Source organism: Dromaius novaehollandiae, chromosome 1, assembly GCF_036370855.1.
Source record: "Dromaius novaehollandiae isolate bDroNov1 chromosome 1, bDroNov1.hap1, whole genome shotgun sequence".
NCBI lineage: Eukaryota > Metazoa > Chordata > Aves > Casuariiformes > Dromaiidae > Dromaius > Dromaius novaehollandiae.
This window is the reverse complement of record NC_088098.1, coordinates 66,008,038-66,032,099: the sequence shown is the minus strand read 5'-3', so window position 1 is coordinate 66,032,099 and position 24,062 is coordinate 66,008,038. Positions and strand designations below refer to the sequence as shown.

Genomic DNA, 24,062 nt, shown 5'->3' with positions numbered 1-24,062 from the left:
GAACTCAACAGGCTGCTTGGCTACTTTTTCAATTTAGGAACTGTGTCTCCATAGCTGAAGCCTATGAAAGTTGAGACTGCTTTTTAAGTATGGTAACTTGCATGTTGTGAGTTTCGTCTGCTAAATTACGGCGTTTTCAGACAGCCGTTGCTTCTGTCAAGCAGAGTTTTCCTGTCAGGCACGTTGAATATGGTGGGAGTACTACTCACTGGATTTCCAGACAGTTCTTTCTTTCTGATTCTGTACTTTCTTTCTTTCTCTCCATTGCTTGTGTGTGCACGTGTGTCTGGTGTTATATATGGATGTGTGGTTCCCTCTGCTGTAGAGGGAGAGTATTGCCCTTGGGAGAGAGAGCTGCAGCAAGGCCTCTGGCTTCAACGTTTCTCAAATGAAGAGGACACGGGTACATTTAAAGGTACCCATATACCATTTCCACTTCCATTTCCCCTAAGCAGGGGGGAGTGTTTCAAAGAGCAGGTCCCACATGACAAAATTTTCCCCTAAGCAGGGGGGAGTGTTTCAAAGAGCAGGTCCCACATGACAAAATTTTCTCTTTTATGTGGTTACTTTAGCAGTTCTCTCAAAACTGATTCAATAGCTGTTGTTATCTTTACCTCCTGATCCAATTGCTGTACTTCAGGTCTGGCATCTCTACTGATTTTAGGAAAAAGGTAAAGCTGCCAAATACTTCAGGATATCTCAAAATCCTGATCAGTCTGCTACTATAACGTACATGAACAGTGAACCCCACATATTTAGGACCTTTCAGATTTGTTCCATAGAGACTGATTGCACCTGTGCAATATGTCAGACACACCGGACACATCAGAACTACTGCATTTAGATTGCCTGTGTGAGCAAACCTGCATTTTTTGTTACTGTCCTTTGTGAATGTGTGTCTATGGGGAGAGTCTGCTGGGGAAGCTAGTGAAACTGGAGATCCTGAGATTTTTCAAAGTCACAGAATGGACATGAAGATAATGTGGCATTCCAATTTAACTAGTTTTCCATAATGAATTTTGCTGCAATTTATTTCTGATGGTTGCTCTTTGGAAGGACTTGGTCCTAATAGCTTGTTAATCCCTTATTCACTCAATGTGGTTCATTAGAGCAGAATACATGAGAATAAAATTCAAAGGCCTTCATACAGGTAAGAGGGCATACTGAGTTGTCAAACTACATACTTTGGGACTTACAGTTGTAAACACTGTAGCTTAGCATCTGTCATATTTATAAAACAATAAATCTGAGATACTATATTTTTCCCAATTTAACTTTTCTAGCGGAAAGGATTAGAAGTAGTATGAGGATGGCTGAAGAGCATAAATGAATAAGCTTTTCCATGTTTTAGTTGCTAGTTTGCTTTAGACGTGGCTTCTAAGAAGTTGGTTTGTGGGTAGCATTACATTCCATTAAAAGTTAAATGTTGAGACTGCCCATTTCTTATTAAGTGCTGGTAAGTGCCAAAGTAAAAGTAGAAGGGAAAGCTACCTATCCCAGTAAAGCAGAACAAATGTCCAGCTTCTTGCAAAGCTGTAGTAGGCAGCCTTGGGGAAGGCCACACCAGCTGTGATTTGAAATTCTCAAGCATTTATAACTCAAAGAAATCTTCGGTTTGTCTGTTAGCCAAGCAGCAGTCCTTCACAGTTGGCTGTGCTGTTTAAACTGCAGTTTACCTATTGAAAAAGCTGAACAAGGCGTATTTCCTAATCAAGACCCAGGCCTCTCTATAAAGTCTTGGAGGCTGACTGCAGGTGTGTATGATACACTGGTCTAAATCCGAGACAAATCCATGTTAAAAACATGCAGATCGTGTGGGACCTGCTCTTTTTGAGTCTTGCTGACTGACTATATACTTTGCAGCCATTGCTGACAAACCTAAACCTTTTAACACAAAATTTTGCGTGGGGATGCAAATGCTAACTCTACTCATCTTGGGGCCTGCATGTGAGTGCTTTGATATGCGGAGAGAAAAACCCAGATTCCTTTTCCTGCAGGATGTCAAGTAGCTCTGGTTAGGCCATGTTTTTGAGCTGATTGACATGAAAACTTTCTGATGAGGTAATAGGGAGATAAAGCTGCTAAATTGTGAATCTTACTCTGTATTTGAGTTTGTGTGTCTGATCCCTTTTCCTCTTTAATAATCACCTGGTGATTCTGTCCTTCCTGCAGTTTCTTCTGCCTGTTTCTTCTGCAGTTTTAATGCCAGCTATCATACCCAGTCATTCCTGAAACTGAAGTCCTAAACACTTTGTTATGTCTGGGGGGAACATTGCTGGGAGAGAGGAACTGCATTAAAACAGGACATCAGGAATTGATGAGTATGGCTTCTAAATGCTGCTTATGTTTCTTTTTTCCTTCTGACCACTAATCCAGCATATGAAAGTTTAATTGCTTTTGAGTTCTAAACTGCTGAAATAGTGGTTTACCCTACACAGTGATAATCCGCCCATGAATACTGACTTAACTTTATAAAGTGGGCATTTTACTGTTCAGTATGAGTCATTTGCTTTTGAAGACCACTCCCTCTGCAGATACTGATCACCTTGGTCCCTGTAGAATGAGGTATTTAATTATGGGCAAACAAAACCTGAGATATAGTCCCGTAGCAGGTAGCAATGGAGAAAGGGTCTATGAAGATAATAGGCTCATCTCAGGGGAAGATGCTTTCAGCATGAATGTTCTGTAGCGGTTGAGTAAATTGCTTATCAGCTGCTTTCCTGTTTGTGTAGGCAAGTGAAGGAGCAATAATGTAATTCCTTTGAAACAAATTCCTTTTTGCAAAGGAAAATCTTTGAGGGGACAGGGTGAGTCATAAGGAAAATGTTGATACTGCTCAGAAAGCACTTCTGCCCTTTAAACAATCCGGTTAGTGCAAAATAGCAGGAGTACATGGAATGTTTAATTATTAAGGCAAGTGTGTGCCCATGTGTGCGTATGCACATACACATAAACCTGAAACTCTGAGATCCAACAAGTAATTTAGTTCACAAAGAAAGATTTACCTGGCATAGAAAAAGAGTACTTAACCAGATAGTAGGGAATGAAGATCCTTTTGTTTTGGTGCATCAAACTACAATGCAGATTGTCCCTTGCCTTTAACAGCAAGGTATCTTTGGCAATAATCATGCTGAGTAGGCTAAAGGAGCTGGAAATTTCTGCTAAATTGGTATTTACCTACCACTGCTAAATTGGTATTTACCTACCACGTATCTGTTCGACACCAGCAAATGTCTTTAATTTCAGTGAAGCTGCTTGCTATAGAGATAATCTATAATGAAGTTTTTAATAGCATCTCCTTGCCTTTGGAATGGCATTACTCAGCTTTGACGTGGAACGTGAGGAGTGGGAACTTGCTGTATTGGTGTATGCGTGCACACCCAATGCTGAGCTTTTTCTGTCTGTCTTGCAAACTGATCTTAGTAATATTTTCTTTTCTTCTTTTCATATTTCTTCTCCTGTGATGTGTTACTTTTCCTTTCCACTGTTCTCCCACCTTTTCCTCCCTGTCCTTCATCCCACCCTGCCTACATCCTGGTCTGCCATATCCTCGATCTGCTAGCTGGAAACCTTAGACTGCAGCAGATTGTAAATCCGGTTGATCCCTTGGAGATCCTGGCAGATGTGCACTGGACACACATCCGTGAAAAAGAGGAGGAGGAAAAAATGGTCCCAGCCTCAAAGTCCTCCACCTCCAGAGGTAATCTCCCCCTGCACTGTCAGTTCCTAGATGGCGATCGCAGCTGTTTAACTTTGTTGCTTCTGCACCCTTTCAGAGCAGTGCTCTTCAGAAGGGGTGGTAGTGATTCAAAGGAGCTCTTTTCTGAAATTGCAGTTGTTTGAATGTTTTGCTTTTCAGGTCAGTTTCTGCTTAAAATGACTGCTTTCTCAGCTCAACAGCTTTGTGACTTCTGACCCATTTGCGTTACTCCACAGCATTCTTCCTCACTGTAGAAATGGTTTGCTAGTGCTAGGCATCAGCCCTTGGTAACTGACTTTAGGGGAAGTACCAGAAGCTGTCATGTGCTTTTTGTGGCAATGAGGATTCGACACCCAGGAAAGCTAAAGTGGGATGTGGTGTGGTACGTGCCTTAGAGTGAGAGACTGAACAGGGCTGGCTTCTGTACTGAGCATATTTCTCTGTTGCTTCTTTTCAAATGGTGTAACTGCAGCTGGTATTATCAGGGAAGGACAGAGTTCAAAGGTAGTTAAGATTTGACAGTATATCTGGTTTTTGAAGCAACGTGTGATCTTTTTGAGTTGCTGGTTACTTAAAGGAAAACTTTGGAGGAGGAAAAATGCCAATATTCTAGCTATCATATAAACACCTTCCAGCCATCCCTACTGAGTTGACCTCTGTACCAGACCCCTTTCTAGACTATATTACTGGGTGTCAGGAGGTAAGTATGTCATACATGCTTTACTTATCTGGAAGCCCAAGCTTTAAAAAAGTTAATGTTGCTGATTTAGTAAGTGGTGATCTTCTATCAACGTCTATAACAAACCACTCTGCCGGAACTGTGGAGGGAGTAAGTGTGCTGTGGGAAGGGGTTTCTTTTACAGTAAATGTAAAATTAAGTTCATGACTGATCTGTATTAAAAAAAAACTAGGACCTTACCTCATGTTGCCTGATCTTATTCCATGCAAGGTAATTACCTTTCCTCATAGTTCTAGCTGGCCTTTTTTTAAATTCTGGTCCAACTTCATACATAATTACAGTTCAGTTAGGCTATGTTTGTAATTGCAGTTTGTAGAATGCACTTGGATTTTCTGGTGTGAAATCTGCTCTATACAAGTAAGAGATCTGTATTTCCTTCTCACTCCAATCACAGAAGTGTACCCTATTCCACTGTCTGTAACATTCAATATTCCTTAAAGTGGCTGCTTAAAATTTAAGAACCCTAGGTGAAAAATAACAAGGTTTCTTAAGCTTACCACAGTTACGGTTCATATAGCTTCTGCTTGAAGGTCTATGGCACTATAGTTTCTGAGTTTTTCTTTTAATATGTATTTTCTGATTCCTCCCTTTCCATAGTGTGTTAGCACAGCTGCCAGCAAAATAAGGGAAAACCTGTGTTGATCCTTCCAAATTGATTTTGCAGTCTTTCCAGCTTCTTTTGGGAAGCAGGCAGTATTTTCTTCCCTTTCCCTCAAACTAGGCCAAACTAGGAAAATCTACTGACCAATAGGTAGCTGCTTCATTTGCACTGTGATCCAGTACCAGCATGTACAGGCATATCAGCAGTTTGTTTGTGAAATAACTGTTGCAAATGTGTACTTGTGGATATGCCATAAATTTTCAATCGGAGTTTGATAGACAGATTTGTTCCTGGCTGAGCTGTATCTTGTCATATGAGCTCATTCAGAGAGCTCATCAGAGGAGCAGCTGGAGGTGGGGTTTGATCTGGAATAACATGGCTGAAACGCTGAAGTCTCGTTCTGTTTTAGGAATTCTTCCTTGTCTGGTAGCATTCAAAGCCAGGCAGTGCAGATTCTGAAATACTGTGGCTGGCAGATTCTGTTATGTCTCATTGCTCAGCTCTTTCATCTATAAATTTCCCTCCTGAACAAAATTTCAAGCTGAGTATGGCAGTAGCAACGTGCTAATCAGATGCTAAGAACTGTGTTTTTCTTACATTACCGTCTGTATTTCCTCTAACATCACAGATCCTAAAGGAAGATTTGGCCCTGGGCATTTGTATGTTATCTTACTTTAAATCCCAAGCCTGTAATCAGTTGTTTAACTTCTTGTAGGTTTTATTCCTGTATTTGCTACTGAAGATTTTCCCTTTTGTCACATTTCACTGTTAGACACTTCCTGATGGTCTAATTTTGATTTCTTATAATTTATTGTTTTTTAAATTCAGCATCCGACCTTCCCTCCGTACGCCGTGAGGCAGTACAGGCGTGGCTGGAGACGGTCCCTGGAGGTAGTTTGGTGATGTTCTATGTATTCCAATGCACAATAACCCTGCCCGTCTCTTCTCCATGCCTTCAGCAGCTGAGCTGGTACTTTAACCCTGGAACTTATGGCCCTGTCGCTACTGCATGACTGGAAGTGGAGGGAGGGAGGAAGGGGGAGTGTGCATGCATGCCTTGCTCAGACAGTCCATTCTTGCATGAACTGGACATTTGTTGTAACCCTTTGGAAGGGAGGCCAAACAGAGAGGTTATCTTTGGTGTAATAAAGTAGTACTAGGAATCTAGCTGAGTGTTTTGATTTACTTTATGAACAGAAGAGTAGATCAGTTATTCTTCCCCCAGCTCTTTAGCTAAAAGAACGTGGGGCTTTCTTGCAGTTGAGAGGTTAAGTGAAAGAGAGTGCTTGAATCCATTGTAATTATCTGAAGCAATTGCAAATTCTAGCTATCTTGTGAAGAAAGCAAGAAAGAAAAGTGAGGTTTAAGCTGGAATCTTTAGGAATAGTGATGACTGTTGTGTCTCCTTTGACTTGGAGTTCATGTTACTTAGGAAAGCCTCAGGAGAGCTGAAGGATGGCAGAGTTCAGTTGCTTTCTTTAGTTGGTCCTCTAAGCTCTATTGCAAAACCAATGAGTGTGAAGATTCTGGGATTAGAGTAAGGGAGTCAAATTCTGTAAAGCAGTGAAAGTATCTAAATCAGTGGAACGAGAGTAGTTCATGGACATGTAGTTGATCTATGGCTATGTTGCTTTGGCACATCAGAATAACTAGCTCACTTGTAAAACTTTGCTTCTGTTGCTGCTTTGGCAAGGCAGCAGTGTTTACAGCATGGCTGCACATGATGCAGTCTGCTCATGGCTGCTAGCTGATATGAACAAAGTGCTAAACCCAGTTTCTGGCTGCCATAGTGTGTAGCTTCTAAGTTATTGTGTGACAGCTTTTGGCCTCTTGCACCTTATCCTAACTGCGTATACGTATATGCACAGTATATGTATAATATAACCAGCCACTTGCAAGCTTTCCATGTCCCTCAAAATGGGATCCCCCTTGCACCAAGTTGTTACTTATGTATGCATCTGTAAAATCTTTTGTTGGGGTTTATATACCAAGCTATCTAAAAGTGTTTATTTTTCCTCTCTCTTAAACACTCCATATGTGAGTCATGTCACCTCATGGTTTCTGCATCAAAAGACACACATGTACATAGTGATATCAGATATTCTTATCAGAGTTACATTTCTCCAAGTTTTGGTTAAGGTTACTCATGTTTGGTGTTACCTTAAAACCATCCTATGGTATTATTGTTTTCACAATAGCATTAGCTAGAGTTTATCTAAGCAACAATCAGACAGAGGCACAGTTTGGCTTTGTTCAGTATGTCTATAAATGCCCTTGTGAGAGGACCATCCTTTGCTGTTAGACTCAATCTCCTATGTCTCCTGTGCTCTGGATCTGTAAGATTCTGGATTTTATAAGCTCCCGACGTAAGTGAATAAGCCAGTGCTTTATCACACTTAGGTATAACTGCCTTTTCACAATAATTTACAGAAAATAAACTCACTCGTATGTTTGTCTATCTTGATACTGCAGAAGGGAAAAGCTTAGAATAAAATAAATTCTCAGGCTGAAGAAAGAACACAAACCACCTCCCAAAGGCCATGTTTTGAAATAAGCAAAAACCTGAGTTAGAGAAAGAGGAGACACTATAAGACCTCAGTTTTAGGGATAGTTGTGGGGTTTTTTAAGATTGACATAATAAATAAATGGTCCCAAAGGCCACATCTTCACTAGTAAATAAAAAGGTCAGGGGCCCACTCTCTGACTCTGAAGAAAGCTGCCGCAGCATGACTTGTACCTATATGGCTAAAACCTTTTTATCATCCAGAATCGGCGGGGCTGCATCCAGACTGCCTATTAGAAACATACTGCAGCCCTACCATGGCAGGTAACTGCCAGGAACCATGCCAGGAGCCCTCCTACCAATTTAGTAACAGAAATGACAGTGTGGCACAGCATGTATTCAGGTCTGGAGACTTGCACTGCTTAGTTTACTGGTGTAGGTGTGACCAAGGAAATTATAAATGCAGCTGTTACCATCATTCAGGACCAGATACTATGTGTATAGTTATCAAACATTGTACATAATAATACACGCTGACTGTGTACTCATTTGCAATAAGTGGACATGCAAAAACCAAGCTAAGTGTTTGCATGCTGTTGACATTAAATAGATTGTAATTCACTGCACAGATTCAAAAATGTAGTTGATGGACTCTGCAGTGAAAAAAGCTGGAATCGCTTCATTTTTTTACTTGAATTATGTCTGAAATTATAGCATAACATGAAAATGCCTAAATATCAGCAACGAATTTCTAGTAAATCACCCTAAATACTAGAGATGGGAAAAGGTGTAATAAGCTGAGAGTTAGTAGTGGGTTTTTTTAGGTTTTTAAGTATCATTTAAAAATGAAATTTAGACCTGCACAGCTGGGTCCTCCTCCTGTACTTGTCACAGGTCAAATGCCCATTTTGGTGTTATAAATTCAAGAATCTTGTCTTTCTGTTGACCCTACAAATCAAATTGTGATCTCTAACAAAAAAGGAAAGTTTTGAATGCATTTTTTTATTTACTTCAAAATATTTCAGTTCAGCTGGGGCCTAGTTATTTGTATAACATATCAAGTCTCTCACACTGTTTTACAAAAGAATACTGTAGCTGCACAGGGTTAAACATTTTCCAAATGTAATAATGATCGATCCTAGAGCCAGACTCTTTGCTTCTGTTTTACACCCTCAAAAATCTGCTTCAGTTTCTTGATGAACGGTTGTGGTACATTGTGAGATTTCAGTTTTCACCTAATACACATATGCTATAAAGTGATGGTACCTGTTCTGTTATGGTAAAGAAAAAAAAAATCTTGCTGAAAAAACAGTAAATTTTATTCTGGTTTGATGTTCTCCCAGTCCCCTTCTCACTGAATTTTTCACAAGGCCAGTGCCTCAGAAAAGTCCTGGCTGCCTTCATTGCTAGTGTCTTGGAGACTCCCAAAAGGCAGGCACTCTGATTTCTTGGAGTCTGAAAGTATCATTTGACCGTATATGTCCTTTCAGCTGACACACTTCAGAATTCCTTGTTTTCATAGTAATTAATAAATATTTCCGCTAGTGACATTTGGTGCAATTTAATGTTGAACTTCTTCACTGTATAGATTTTTCTTCTTCTTTCTCGATATTTGAATATATTCTAGCTCCATGTGAGGATAACGAAGTGGAGGACGAGCTGGGCACAGAGCCTGCAGACACAGAAGGGCAAGCAGGTGAAGAGGGAGACACAGGTGCAGAACTGGATGACGGTAGGGTACCACCATGCATCATTTAAACCTTGCTATGTGAAGAAAATCATACCAGCAAATACAAATACTGGCAAAAGCAAATGCTTTGTACTTAAGCCTGATCTTATTTCTAGTGATGCAGGAGGGAGTTCATTGCAGATAGACAAGGTCGAACCAGGGGTGAAGGACAAATAGGAACAGAAGAACGTCAGTGCCATGGGTTGTAGAATAAACTCCTTGCGTTCCTCTCAACATCTGCTGAGTTAGAGGGCTCAGTCTGGTGTCCTTATTCAGTAATTAATCTTGCTGAATAATTTAAATAGAAGAAAAATTGTGAAAAATTTATGATATTGTGCCAAAAAACCTTCCCTTACTAACGTAGAAAGAACTGCATACCTCAGAAAACATTGAAAATTTTCCAGAAAACTGAGAAGGTATGACTTCAGCTACTTAGTTACTTATTTAGTCATCCATCACTTACTGATAAATGGCTCTGATTAACTCATAATAAAGGAGGAAAACATTTAGGTGTTGAAGTTATGACAGTGATAAGCACCATGTGAATAGAGAGGATTATGAAAGATTTTGAAAATAAACAGATGTCCTGATGCACTTGAATTGAAGATCTTTTTTTCCCCCCCCATCCATATAATTAATGATCAGATGACATCGCATCTGATGCAGAAGCTGAGTTTCGCTTACATCGAGGTGATATAGAAGAGCCAGAACTGAAAGTCTCTGAAGATGAAGAAGATGAAGAAGGAACAGAAGGTGCTTCTTGCAGTGTGACAAAAGGTAGACATTTGAATGACTGTAACTTGCACTCTGGATAGTCTGTGTATTTATTAGATTTGTTAAGTTGGGCTGTCAGAGAAGACAGTCTCTTAGATTTGAACATTTCACTGCTCTCAGTGGCACAGTATGTGCTTCCATTAACATCTTGAGAAGGGTATTCTCAATCCATTATTTACAGCTTCCTAAAGCATGTGAGAACCCATGTAACTGCTTTTCCTTGTAGAAGTTTTTGCGTAACAACCTTGCACCAGTTTGGACATTTGCAGAATTTTGGCTTGGTTCCGGCTGTCCCTTGTGGAATTTGTAAAAGGCTAAGAAATTTGTCACCATGTGCTGTGTGTAACAACAACAAAAAAAATTACAATATTAGCAGTCTCATTTGTTTTCTGAAACATACTTTCACTTTCCTTAGATCTGTGCAAGCCATCCATCCCTATCCAGCCAGCTAATGACAGTGTTCTTCCTCTGTCTCCTGTTGATAGTCCCAAAGCAAAACAAACAGAGGTAAGAGTGGGAATTTCAGATGCTCTCTACTTACTTCCTGTAGTTCAATAGAACAGTTTGTCAAATAAGCTGACATAGGCGGACAGCAGTGGTCTTTCCCGTCTCTCTAATTTATGTTGATGTTGAAACCTGACTCTGTTTAGTCTGAAAAAATAATGTGCTATCTTTCTTCCCTAACTTCAGAGTGTAATGGCTCATCAGTGCACAAGTTCCCATCACAAAGTCAAAAAAGATTTATACAAGATATTTTAATTTCAATGTACAGCTAACAGGAGTTGTATATTTTATACATAATGCATGAGGGGAGCCTAGGTAAGGTGTTTTCTGTTTGTTTATCCTGGTTTGGTTATTTTTCCTGTATAAAAATCAGATTCTGTACAGTTGCAATTCAAAATTATATTTGTATACACTTAGGTAGCAGTAGCCAAAGTGGTGCTCATTTATTCCAGAGTAGCAATGTATTTCAGCTCAAGGAAGTGAGACATGTCAATTATTTACTGTTACCTTGCCTGCCTTAGAGTTGGCTTGCAGGCTTACTATGTGTCTAATGACTGGTGTGTAAGGGCAGGAAGCAAATGACCCTTAAAATGTTCAGTTGAAACATTTTTTTCCAGTGTTTGTTTATAAGGAATCATTAAAAGATTAGAGTTTCTTACAGAGTTCAGCATTAATCCAGGTTGCGTGTGTAGTGGACAGATTACGGAATAAGGTTAGTTTGCTGACAACAATTGCTGACAGCATTCACTCTCTGTTAAAATCAAGATTTTTTTTTTTCTAGGCACATCTAATGATTTCATTAGACATCGTTATTTGTTTATATCAGGATAGCACCCAGATGCAGTACTCAAGACCTGGGCATTCTGATATGTGTCATATAAGCACACAAATAGAGAGGTTCCTTGTCAGAGATCTTTGTCAGTTAAACCAAGCTTCATGCATTTAAAAGAAAGCCCGTGCAAAATATGTCATTGGAAAGAATAATACCAGAACTCATTACGAGGAGTTCCCTGCCGAAGAGTTAAATTGGTAAACAAAGAAATGCACTATTGAGTAATATGGCAGTCTAGATGTAGGAGATGAAAACCCAGACTCCTCAGACCATTAAGGGGTAAGGGAATTGCAGCCTTATTTACTCCTAGAAGAGGAAGCACCCCTTGCTTTAAGAAACCATGTACTTAAAGCAGACACTAGCCAGCACAAAGTGCTGTATTGATGAGAGCTGGAGAGACTTGTATCATATCTGTAAGATAAGGAGCCACTGTAATATACAGAGTTGGGGATGGGAAGAGAGAGCAGAAGAAGATAGAAATGGATTTCTGGAATTTAGCACTCTTTTTCTTCCAAAAGTTAAATTTGCCTTGTTGTCATGTACAAAGGACAGTTTATACAATGGAACAGAGAAGTGAACCATACTTGATGTAAAATCCTAAGTGGCTTTCCAGGCCTGGAAAAGGTATGCCGTGTGTGGGTTTTTTCATATTTTGATTCTTGGATTGTTTCCGTATCGCTAACTTCCCTTGATAGCAACAGAAAAGGAACAACATTCCAATGTGCCTAGTGACTATTAATAATTTTTTTTTCATTTTTGTAGGATGTAAAACATCCCCTTGCTGCAGTATCCCATGCTGTAAAATCTCCAGAGACACCCTTTTTTCCTGAGCCTTTCGTTCTTGAAGAAGGACCAAAAGATGAAATCCCAAAAGACAGGAAAGTTAAGAGCACTTCGGTGCCAGTGTCTCCAGTATTATCCCAGCCAGTTGCATCACCAGAAGTCATTGCACCTCTGTCGCCAGAAGAGTCTCAGCCAGCGGCACTGACATTGGCTTCATCCCCAACATCTGCTCAAACGCCTATCTGTTCACAGCCTCTGCCTTCTACTGAAGCATCCATTCCATCTCCAGCGGAGCCTCCAGTATGTTTCCAGCCAGTCCCAGCCTTAACGTCTACTCCTCTGGCCAAACTGGTCCTAAGGAGCCAGGATAGTGAGGTGGAAAAATTGGGGAGCCCTACTACTGCAGAAGAAGCCCTGAAACGGAGTAATCTTGTAGAAGAGTTCTGGATGAAGAGTGCTGAAATCCGGAGGAGCTTAGGCCTCACCCCAGTAGACAGAAACAAACGCTCAGAGCCAAGTTTGACCGTATCTGCCCTTGAGACAACTCCTCTGAAGTCTTTTAACAGTGAGAATGTTTCAGGGGAGGAGAGGATGCATCTTGTGAAACCCCAGCCTGCTCCAAGAAGACAGGGACTGTCCAAGTTAGAAAACGAGCAGATTTCTCTGCTCACTCCAAAATCTCCATCAGAAAAAGATCTGAAGAGTTCCCATGAAGTAAGGAGAGATGTATCCAGCAGTTCTGGACTTGGCCTTCAGGAGAGCTCATCTAACATGAGAACACTGGCTAGCCAGAGCTTCAACACTTCTGACTCTACCATGCTTACTCCTCCGTCAAGTCCACCTCCACCACCTCCTCAGGATGAAGAACCAGCCACATTGCATAAAAAGAGGCATCAAGCAATTTGGCAGAATGAGGTTGAAGCCAAGTCACCTCCAACACCAGCATCAACACCTCCTGCTCCCCTACGCTACGAGCCAACCTCTGCTGCCAAAGGGTCAACCCAAGCCAAAAAAGAAGACGTGCGGAAGTCTTTTGCAGAGAGTGTAGATGAGATTCCATTTGCTGATGATGTAGAGGACACGTACGATGAGAGGACAGAGAACACAAGCCTTCGTGAGAAGTTCTTTACACCTCCTACCAGTAGACCAAGGCCAGAGAAACCACTTCTTTTGCCCTTGGTCAAAGAAAATGGTGGTCCACCCTCAATGGAAGGAGGGGTTAACCAAAAAAAAAGAGTGCTACCTGGAATTTCTCCAGAAGCCAAGGAGCTTGCTGAAGAAAGAATGAGAGCCAGAGAGAAGTCTGTCAAGAGCCAAGCACTACGTGATGCCATGGCTAAACAGTTGTGTAAAATGAAAGATATGGAGATGGCTGCAGCTGCTGCTGCTGGGGCTGCAAGGGCACGAAAGGTATCTTCCATGCCCTTGAAGACCAAAGAGCTGTTTTATGACTCTCCAAAACATTTGGCCTTGAAAGTAGCAGAGAGCTCCACACTAAAGCATGATGCTGCTGGTGAAAAGTTCTCCACTCCTCCTGCTGATGTGGCTGGGCCTGAAGGGTCCGTCACCTCTTCAGAAGGCTCCAGTGGAAAGAGTAAGAAAAGAACTTCTCTTTTCTCCCCTCGTAAGAATAAAAAGGAGAAGAAATCCAAAAATGACAGCAGGCTTTCTGACAAGTCTAGTGGTGGGACAGAGGAAGCAACAAAAACTAGATCATTATGGAAGTCTGTTTTTTCTGGGTATAAGAAAGACAAGAAGAAAAAGGCTGATGACAAATCCTGCCCAAGCACTCCCTCAAGTAGCGCCACTGTGGATTCTGGCAAGCACAAGGCTTCTGCATTGGTTACAGCAGCAGGTATAATTGACATGTGCCTCTGCACTCTGTAGTTTTACTACAGCTAGAAATCCTTGAAAGTAAATATGGCTCTATGTACCATATTTACTGCTACTGTGCAGTGTGACACTGTTCGCCTTTTCTAATGTAGATCAGGATGAATACTACAGAGTAGAATTGTATGTTTGTGTATTTGCAGAGTTAGTTTATACATCAATGAAAAAATGAAAGGATCCTTAAATAGAAGGTTCACTCTTGATATATACAAGACATATCTGTTTTCTGCCTTCGACTGAGAAAGAAGCATTGTTTGCTGGAATCAGGCGTTCGTGATGTTTCATCTTTATTTTAAATCTGATTTTCATCTTTCCCTTTGGTGGTTTGTTCTCTTTCTTTTGATCTGGCACCATGGATGCTTAGGATTGCAGAGACACAGTTTCTTCTGCGTTTTCAGTGATCGGGCAATTCTCTACTGATCTAAGAAGTGGGGATTTTGAGGTCTTGTGTAAATCTCTCACATGTCATCTGGTGCAGGCAGACATATTTAATGATAACTTGTGATAAAGTAAATAAGTTAGCCATAAATATGATTGAAAGCAGACACACAACATTTCTCTGGCCTTGCACAAATAGTGAAAACAGTGCCTGCTGCTGTCATCCAAAATCTGTATATATCCATAAGAGCACTGATACAGCAGAAAGGGAGAGTCATGACCATTACTTCTAACACGATTTGCAGAAGGTGACGCTCTCTTAGAATGAAGCTTCTAATTAATGCAGATCATTTTGGGAGTGATGCTTCTCTGGCCGCTATATAATCCCAGTTGAAGCAGCTGAGAATGGTGTGAAGGACTAAGTATTTTTGAAGCTTAATCAAACAAGTTATCGACTGCCGTCTTAAATGTTTCCAGAGAGAAATGGACTGTCATAATTGCCATTTTTCTAACTTCATTTTTTCATTCCTGGCTCTTCAGATTTGCAGCTCCGTCGACACTTGAGTTTCTCAGAGGACTCTGACCTCTCCAGTGATGATGTTTTAGAACGTTCCTCCCAGAAATCCAAGCGAGAGGTAGGCAGATGGGGAATACATTTCAGAGAGAGCTAGCATCCTGTAGATCATAGGCTCAGAACCACAGCAGAAATTTGATTGATTAATTTTGTCGTTCTTAGTGTTTCTTCTGTGGAGCTGGCTTTCCTGTAAGCTGGTTGGATGATCTACCTAAAATCAGTTAGTTTCACAAATATGAGCTATTCCCTGTTACGTGAAAGATTTGTTGTCTTACTGAAACAGTGCTTTACAGCTGAATATCACAGTCTGAACAGTGACGTTTTTGTCCCTGTTGTGAGCATGCCAATGATCTATATAAAACAGAAATTTAGTATCGGGAGTAAATTTCACTGACTCTAATGTAATTTCATTCACTCTAATGGCGAAAAGCTACCAATGAAGTAGTCCTTTTTCTTGTTTTGAGGGTCTGATTTTAGGACATTATTTTACCAGCCTCTTTGATAGATTGATCTGATAGAATTCCAAGCAAATTACAGGCAGGAATGTTACTTTGCATGCATCAAGAACATAGTCAAGACGGATCATCCACTAAAAGGTAAGCTACAGGTTGCAGTTTTGCAACTCATACAAGTTTCTTGATTTTTTTCCTGGCAGAAGAGGAAGTGTACAGTCTAAATTAGTATCTTCCCTTTCTGGAGAAAAGATGAGCCCTCACCCCTTTCTCTCCCTATTTGACCATATTCCTTTTGAGAACTTCTTGGCAGTTCATGGGTATTTCCATATGTCTGTTCCTATAGATAACACCTGTGAAAAAGAGATACATAGTAAGTCCCTATAAAATCCCAATATATAGGGATTGTTCTTAACCTGGGGTTCTCATTCAGGTGTGGGCTGGTATGAACGCTACTTCTTTGAGAAAGTTGTTTCTTGTTCCTGCACAAGTTTCCCTAGCAAGTGCAGTAATATTGTGATGTAAGCCTTATCAACGGCTCTCTAGACAAATAAGTTTCACTTTAAATTATGCTTAAAGGAAGATACTGGAGAGAACGGAAGAGACACCAGTGGATCCCCATAAAAGCCCAGGAAAAAAAATATGTTTAGTTTACTTGCAATGTGGAAAATACATGGTGATAACTAAGTGCCTAACTTAGTTGCTTTCAAATTATTTATTTCAATTTTAGGATGGCACTATTAATGCAAAAAGAAGTGGAAAAAAATGCAGATCAGCTAAATTTATTATGATAGGAAAGAACCCTTCTTTCATTCCTGAGATGTTCTAAGATCTGCCTAGCTGGCTGCATGGTTTGGAGGGAGAAGTAGAGATTCCATTGGCCCCACAGTACACTGAGGCCTTGCTGGTACTGAAAAATGAGTTTCCTTCTGTCCCTTCCTTGTGGGGCTTCGTTTGCATGTTAAAAGTCTCATGAAGAAGAGAGTATCTCAGAAAACACTGTCACAGACACAGTGTCTGTGCCTCCAAACTCAAATCTTTCATCTAGTGTGCAGAAATCAGTCTCAGATGCCAGGATCTAGTTGGTCCTTGACTCAGATGGCAAAGGTATGGAAGTATCGCAGATTGAAATGTCATAGGAAATACTTTCTCTGTGTGTATATATAGTGGAATGATTTAGAATACCTAACAAATTTGAGGCTAGAGGAAGGAGTTGATGAAACAAGTAGGAATTTTTTGAGTTTACTTACCTCTCTTTCGATCTCTCTCCCTAGTTGGTATATATTTCTTCTGAGAGGAAGATTATTTTGTTTTTATTTGGTTCCTTTTTTTTCCTCTGTCTTCCCCTTCCATTCTTCCCTGCTTGCCATCAAGGCATTTCATGAGAAATTCTGCATTTTGCAAGAGATGCAGAAGAATGAGGTACCTGTGGCTAGCAGAGGACAGGCTCGCAGTACAAGGGGTTCAGATAAGACTTATGAAGCTACAGTTCTGCGTTGTAAGCTCCTTCAGGAAGAAGCAGGGCTTCATTAAGGTCCATGCCTGTTCTCAAACGTGGGTATACCTTGATGGTCTCTTTGTCTTCTGTGCTGAGCTACTTCGATTTAAAATGGCTTTTGCAGAAAAAGATCTCATCACTAAGATTATGAGTGATAGGATCAGTGGCAGGTACCTGGAATCCTAATATTCAGAATATCTCACCAGCTCTGTTGAGGTGGTGCTTTCTCATTTTCTCCCGTTTGCTGCTGCTGAAGTCATGTTAAGAATTTTTTTGCTCAGCATCTGCCTATTTTCTAAAGGAGTTGTTTTTGAGAATGAATATAGTTATTCAGAGGGAACAGATCTGAAAACTCCACTTACTAGTTACAGTGCATCCTGTCTTAAGGACGTCAAACATTTATGCAAACCCTGGGGTGCTTTGCTGTCAAAGGAAATGTAGCTGGACTTTTGGATTGACAAAACTGAGTTTGTACTGATTTGAGGTGGGCTTATGTATTTTAAGTCACAAACAACCTGCTACTTATTATGGTAAGAACTGACTTCCTGTGTGCCACATAACTTTTATGTGAACCCCTTCTCTAAACTAAAATCCTGCTTGTGCTGCTTTTTTGGTTATTGTAGTGAGCTTGCTTTCCAGAGAGCTTGCTCTGTTTAGCCTGTCCTTTGTGATCAGCAGTGGATTAATTCAGTGTTGTTTAGTGTAGTGTCTTTAAAGAGAAGTATCCTGTAAAGAATTCTTAGCGTAATGCTCTATGTCAATAGGTGTTTTTCATTGTGTGTGTGTTTGTCATTGTGCTGTACAATTGTGGTGTTTGTGGTCAGACACGCATTTGCTACTGCAGGTAATTTGTTGGTTACTGGAGTTTGCATACATGCTTAAGTTGTTCTGTGGCTTTTCATCTGTGACTGTTTTGAATGTGAAAAAGCAAAATGCTGGCTATTACTCCAGAATGGCACAATGCACGTCATGAACTCTGCAGTTCATGACGCAAGGGAAGTACACCTCTCTTACGGACCCTAAGTAGCCTATTTGCCTTATTTTCTGGGTGTAGTGTAGCTTACAATGTCATTGGATAGAGAAGGTAATGGCTGTTTTGTTTCTTTTTGTTTCTCAGTTGAGCTACCAGAGAGAATAGCCAGAACAGGGGGAAAAAAAAAATAGTTGGGCAATGTTTAGCTCCTGATTCAGTCAGTACTACTGAAAATGCTACACAGTGCAGCAACGCTGAGTCAGTTCTGATGCATCGTCATAATTTTAGTTCCTCAAACTCTCTGGAGATTTCTTTTTAGACAGGGAGATTCCATTAATGTAGGACATGTAACCCACTCTGAGCCCATCTTGTATGTCTCCAGTCACAAAGCAGTGAGGAGGATTATGATGGTATTTAAATGGAAATGATCATTTCTGTTAAGTAAAGATAATCTAAAATCATGAAATAAACAACTTCTAGGAGAAGTGGTAAATCAGACTGTAAATGTATGGCAAGAAGTAATACCTACTTGGGTGAGCAGGTTCGGACCAAGCATGCCCAGCATAAGCCATTATTCCAGATTTTAAGCCAAAATTTTGTATATGCATGTACACTTACATCTTCAATGGACATTAAATCCAATGGATAGAGACCACAGAGGCCAAAAAATCCCTCTAGAAAAAGGGATTTCCAGGTTGAATGCATCTTCAAAGAGGGTCCCAAACCTAATGGCCTTCAGGAGGGCGCTAGAACCTTGATTTTGTGGTGGAAGTTTCATTGTGCTTAATCAGTCTGGGCCATGTTCAGCATTTGCACAATTTTATGTTGCATTTAAAAACAGCTTTGTTTTATTACTCTGCATCTGTTTTCAATGTTGAACTGATTTTGCTTCATTTTGTATGTTGTTTTTTTTTCCTTTACCATTCCCCTTTAAAGTCGATTTATGTACCACACGCCTTGGCATTCAAGAGATCATATTCGTCAAAGGTAGTGTCTCCATTCCCACTAGTTGGCCATTGTTGCATGCATGTCCCTGTATTAACCCATTGAATCCATAGCTACCCATCACATGTGCACTAACATCACAAACATTGACTGTGCATGCATGAGATGACAGCAGACATGGGCAGCAAAATCTTTATAGAGGTTGTCTACCAAAAATGTATTAAACTCCAGAATTCTCTGACTTCTTAGAGTGCATGCACTTATCAGTGAAAAACAGTTTACAGCTGTACAAAACAATGCAGATGAGCTTTGAGTTTCAGAACAAATTGGGTTGCTAGGCAGTTAAATATATATGTGTATTCTTTTTAATACTTAGAATATTATTGCAAGCGAGTTGTCACACTTCAATCAGTGTCCTTCAAAGTTCTTGGATCACTGAAGTCTCAGCAAAACTCTGTATCAAGCTAAAATCAAAAGATAGAAGTTGCATTTCTATTTCAGTAATGTCGCTGTTTTCTGAAATTCTTATTGTCCTTTCTTCACAGTCAAAAAAGTGTTAGGTGGGATAGGAAAGTCTTACCCTCTATGACTTTCCCTTCTGATTGGAGTGTCATTGTGGATTTTGTGTAAATAAATAAATAAATAAAGCATTAACAACTTGGAGTTTTAACAGTGGTGCTTGGTAACTCCCTTTCTGAGGAATTTTGAATAGAGTTGTGGTCCTAGCTTAAACCTCTACTTGCTGAGAACAATAAAACAGAGATAGACTGATCAATGTGGCAGTGTAATAACTAGATAAAGCAAATTCAGGTTGGTCTGTATTAACATTTTGTCCTTTAAGTTGACTCTTCATGGAGAAGGTATCTTTCCAGAAGTGGAAGGCATCTGTTTCCAGCTCTCCCTTAAAGCCTGTATACATGTATGTGAGAAGAGAGTTCTTTTCTTCACTGTAGTTACAGTTGTGAAGCTCCTTTGACACTCTCAAAGTCTATGAGAGGAAGCCTACCTAGATTACAAAACAACCAACTAATATACTGAAAAGATACTAAACTCCATTTTCAAAAACAATTTACTTATTTTTAGAAGAGGAGGAAATACCTTTCTATCTCTGTAAATGTAGCTTCTCTCCCTTTGGATGGCTTCTGGTGTTGTGGTAGTCTAGTTTTAGTTTAGGAGTTGCTTGCTTGTTTGTTTTACACTAGCCAGTTTTGTGGGGTTGCTCTTGAGATGGGATTTCCCCTTTCACACCAGAACATCGCTCTGCTTTCAAGTCTCTTTTTGCCTTCTTGATACAAAGAAAAATTGCACAAATTTATTTACTACCAGTTATGCCAGTATAATTCCCAAATATGGATGTTATTGCTCCAGAATAAAATGATATATATGGAGAGAAGGGAATACCAATATAATTGCATTGGTCTAAATTAATTTCTTAGCTTGTGCTGCTGTAACTATATCATGTAGATGTGCTTTACTGTCTTCAAGGTGACCTCTTTATATAGTCACTATTATATTGATTTAACTAAGTCCATTTGGCTAACTCTATTGAGAAAAAGAATAAAAATGGATATGATTTTTGTGGAGAGGTTCCATATAGCAGGGGAAATCAGGGATAATCAGGATTATATGAAGTCACAGCTTTGCGGTTGGCTTATATGCTTTTTCACTCCTGATCTGACCCAGAAATTGTTGCTCGCTGCACTTTGAACACCCGTGCCTACAAAAGCTTGACTTTTGACACAGCCGTGGCAATGACAGAACACCTCCTATATGAGATTTTGGAAGAGAGAATTGTCATCCTTCCCCCATATCTCTGGGCATGCAAATAAAATTTGCTTCTGTTTCTTCTTCCTTCAGAGAGCCTACACGGAAGAGGAACTGAATGCCAAGCTGACTCGGCGGGTACAGAAGGCTGCCCGTAGACAAGCCAAGCAAGAGGAGCTAAAAAGGTTACATAGAGCCCAGGTAGTGCCTCAGACTTTACTTGCCATGGCAGGAAATCTCTATGTGAAATCACCATGATTCTGGCATTCTAAGTGTGCCAGAAGAAGATCCAGAGCCAGAACTTTCTTTTATTTCTACATGATTGTCACTGCTCCTGCTCTCTCTGTCAAATTTGCTACCATGTTCACAAACATGGGAAGAATTGCTGAAACTTATCATGATAGCGTTAGAGCAAGAAAAATGGCAAATAATGACTGTAACACTTTTCTAGCTGGAGATGAGCAAAGTACCATTTACTGAATGGAACAGTGATAGTCAAATAATACCTGATGAAGCTGCACCACTGATTGCTGTGCTAGGTTGTGCTGCTGGCTGAAGTGTTACCAGATTAACCCTTCATCATCAGAGATCTGTTGGAAGACCGCTGGCATTGTCTATTGGTGATAGGATTTCTCTTAAAACTTGAAACAGGGGTTCAGCTAACTGAATAACATCACCTAAGAAAGTAGTTGGAGTTGTAGCAGATGAGTGAGTATCAAGGTGTCTGTAAAACTAAGGGATAGGATGCAAAGGGAGTCCCTTCCCTGGAGGAGGGGACTGTGATGCTAGCTTCAGAAGTGGTGTATTGTTGAATGCAAATACTTGGTTTTGAAACAGTTGATTTGACTGAAGTCACTTAGAGCTGGATGAGTGCTGCAGACAGAACAAGAGAATTGCTGTTGGTGAGTTTCTGCTTGTTCTTTTCTGAACAGATCATCCAGCGCCAGCTTGAACAAGTGGAAGAGAAGCAGAGGCAACTTGAGGAGAGAGGGGTTGCTGTGGAGAAGGCCCTTCGGGGAGAAGCAGGTATCCAACTGAGCTTGGTTTGCTTTTCAGTGTTTTCTTACCAAATGCCTGTGCAGCAGTCCATAGCTATTTGGATTTTAGAGGCAATTGGACCATTGTAGCCCAGAATAAGATTGTGAATTCATTTTCCCTTTTCTAGTATCTTTCTGAGGCTTTATTATTCCTGTGTTTCTTCTAATCCTTGGATTTCCCTAATGGCAGGAACTATTTCACTTGACTTTGCCTGAGGCTCAGGAGGTAACCCTGTGATTATTAATAGATTAAAATGTCCTTCTGACTGTTTCTGCATATTACTGGATATTACAGCTAGAAAATTGCAGGGGTTTCCTAGCTGCAATTCATGTAAAGCTGTCACAGTAAGAGAACCCTGTTTGTATGTTAAGGAAGTAATTGTGAAATTGTGTGTGCTTTCTCTATTGTGTTGGATTATCAAGGTAGTGTCCTTACAAGGGACCATCACAGAACATCTTCCTCACTGCACAGCCCAGCACACTGGCAACTTCTGACAAAGTTGTGCAGAGCAGAAATGCACACGTGTACTGAAAGGTACCCATGTCAAGCTGTTAATGGAATGTGTTAAATGTACTTGAAATTAAATTAAATGAGCATCACCTGATCTGGCAAAGTGTAAGCATGGAGGAATACTTGGTTCAGGTAATGCTGATAGTAGTATAATAATTTGGAAAAAAGAATCCCTAATTACAGGGAGTCAGATATCCAACAGGCAAATGCAGTGTGCGTTATATCTGACAGGCCCAAGATTATGCACCTGATTGCAAGGATCAGAGATTGGAAATTATAATAGTGGAACAGGTATTTGGAAAATGATTTGGCTTGTTGCTTGGACTGAAGAGCAATCACTGTACCTGTGAAGATGGTAGTTGCTTAAGCAGTGAAGGTTCACCAGAGGAAAGGTCTGGTATAACTTCCCACAAGTTACTACTTGGCCACGATGAGTTGTTTCATGTTCTGTAAGGGCATGGCAAAGCAGCAAAATCGAGAAGTTACCAAAGCAAATGAGTACTATGAGTGTGGAGAACAATCTTGATCACTTCAATGGTTTGTGATCTGACTGGCTTTTTAATTTGTGGGTTCAAAAAATAACCTGACACTGTTTCTCTGTGGTGATGCCTCTTTCCCTGTGCTGTGTATTTCTGCGTGGCCCACTGTTCTCTGGCCCAGTGGTTACTGCACTTACTAACACACCCTCTCTTGTCTCTAATTCTTCTTTCCTTTTTTTTCCTTTTCACCTGGAAGTCCATCTTGATTACTCACCTGATAAGTGACGTTCATGTAAGACATGTCAGCACAAGTGGGAAAGCTTAGCAGCTGAGAGAGTGTTCTTCACCATAGCCTAAGAAATGTTCAGAGAGTGCAAAAGTGACCAAGAGTAACAGTTGGTATTTTGTATGGAAGACTGCAACTCTTGTATACCTTACTTCTCACTCACAACTCACGCAAAAAGGATGCAGTCTTGCTTGAGCTTGTGTATTTGTGATTTTCTTAGCAGGGTTATGAAATTATAGGTCCCTCTTGCAAAATGGGAGAATCTCCTTCAGTAAGTCTCTAGGATATGCTTTGCTCCTGGCAACATGTGTCCATCAAAAGATTGTACATCACGTTTACAGAAGCTTAACTCCATCATAAGGAATTCAGCCTCAACTCTTCCAGTTATTTCAGGGGATTAACAAGAAACACGTTCTGCTCAAAAAAAAGGCGTGTTCTAACCTGCGTTGCCTGAAAACACAAGATTAAAAGTGAACTCCATTCTTCACCTCTCTAGCCCCTCTTGCATGGATGTTTTAGGTATGTTTGCAATAAGATAACTGGAAAATTGGTCTGTGACTTCACCTTCCATTGGTACCATTAATTTCTGCCTCCGATACCCATTAATTATTCAGGAAATCAGCATAATTTTCTTATCCGCATTGCATAAGATAGTGACTGAACAGTGACCACTGCATTCAGCAGTACCATTGTGCAACAGTGTGGAGTCATGCTCTTGTCAGCTCCCCCTCTTATTGAAACCTTGTAAGCAAAAGCTGAAAAGGAGAAGGGAAGTGTATAAAGTGTTGTCATCTGGAGAATATCTCTTTCTGTTTAACAAGCTTGTGCAAGGGGAAGAAATGTGGGAGGTATGCCTCTTCTGTACATACTCTGTCCTCATAAATAGAGGATTGCAATGCAGTATCAAAGTAATGGCCATCCCATAGACAGCAATCAGTATTAACTGTTCTTGGAGAAGATATTGGACTCTAATGAGTGGATTATTCAGCTCCCCTCTCAGTAGGGAAAGAAAAAGTCCTAGCTTTAATCATTCACTGACTTGTGCAACTTCAAATATGGAATTTTATATATTATTATTAGGGGTTTCCTACTACTAGCTACTTGAAAATC

The 24,062-nt window shown here is 40.3% G+C and overlaps 1 protein-coding gene across 3 annotated transcripts in view; it reads left to right on the top strand.

The window, feature by feature from the left end:
* MICAL3 (microtubule associated monooxygenase, calponin and LIM domain containing 3) overlaps positions 1-24,062 on the top strand; it is a 185,658-nt gene that overhangs the window by 141,066 nt on the left and 20,530 nt on the right. The window contains exons 29-37 of one of the 3 annotated variants that reach the window (XM_064515336.1): positions 3,563-3,700; positions 9,171-9,275; positions 9,918-10,049; positions 10,462-10,553; positions 12,145-14,020; positions 14,974-15,068; positions 18,867-18,917; positions 20,733-20,840; positions 21,572-21,665. In XM_064515336.1, the coding sequence (XP_064371406.1) occupies positions 3,563-3,700; positions 9,171-9,275; positions 9,918-10,049; positions 10,462-10,553; positions 12,145-14,020; positions 14,974-15,068; positions 18,867-18,917; positions 20,733-20,840; positions 21,572-21,665 (2,691 nt within the window). Of the gene's footprint in view, positions 1-3,562; positions 3,701-5,868; positions 5,932-9,170; positions 9,276-9,917; positions 10,050-10,461; positions 10,554-12,144; positions 14,021-14,973; positions 15,069-18,866; positions 18,918-20,732; positions 20,841-21,571; positions 21,666-24,062 lie in introns of all 3 variants that reach the window. The other 2 variants (XM_064515344.1, XM_064515346.1) reach the window with 2 other exon arrangements.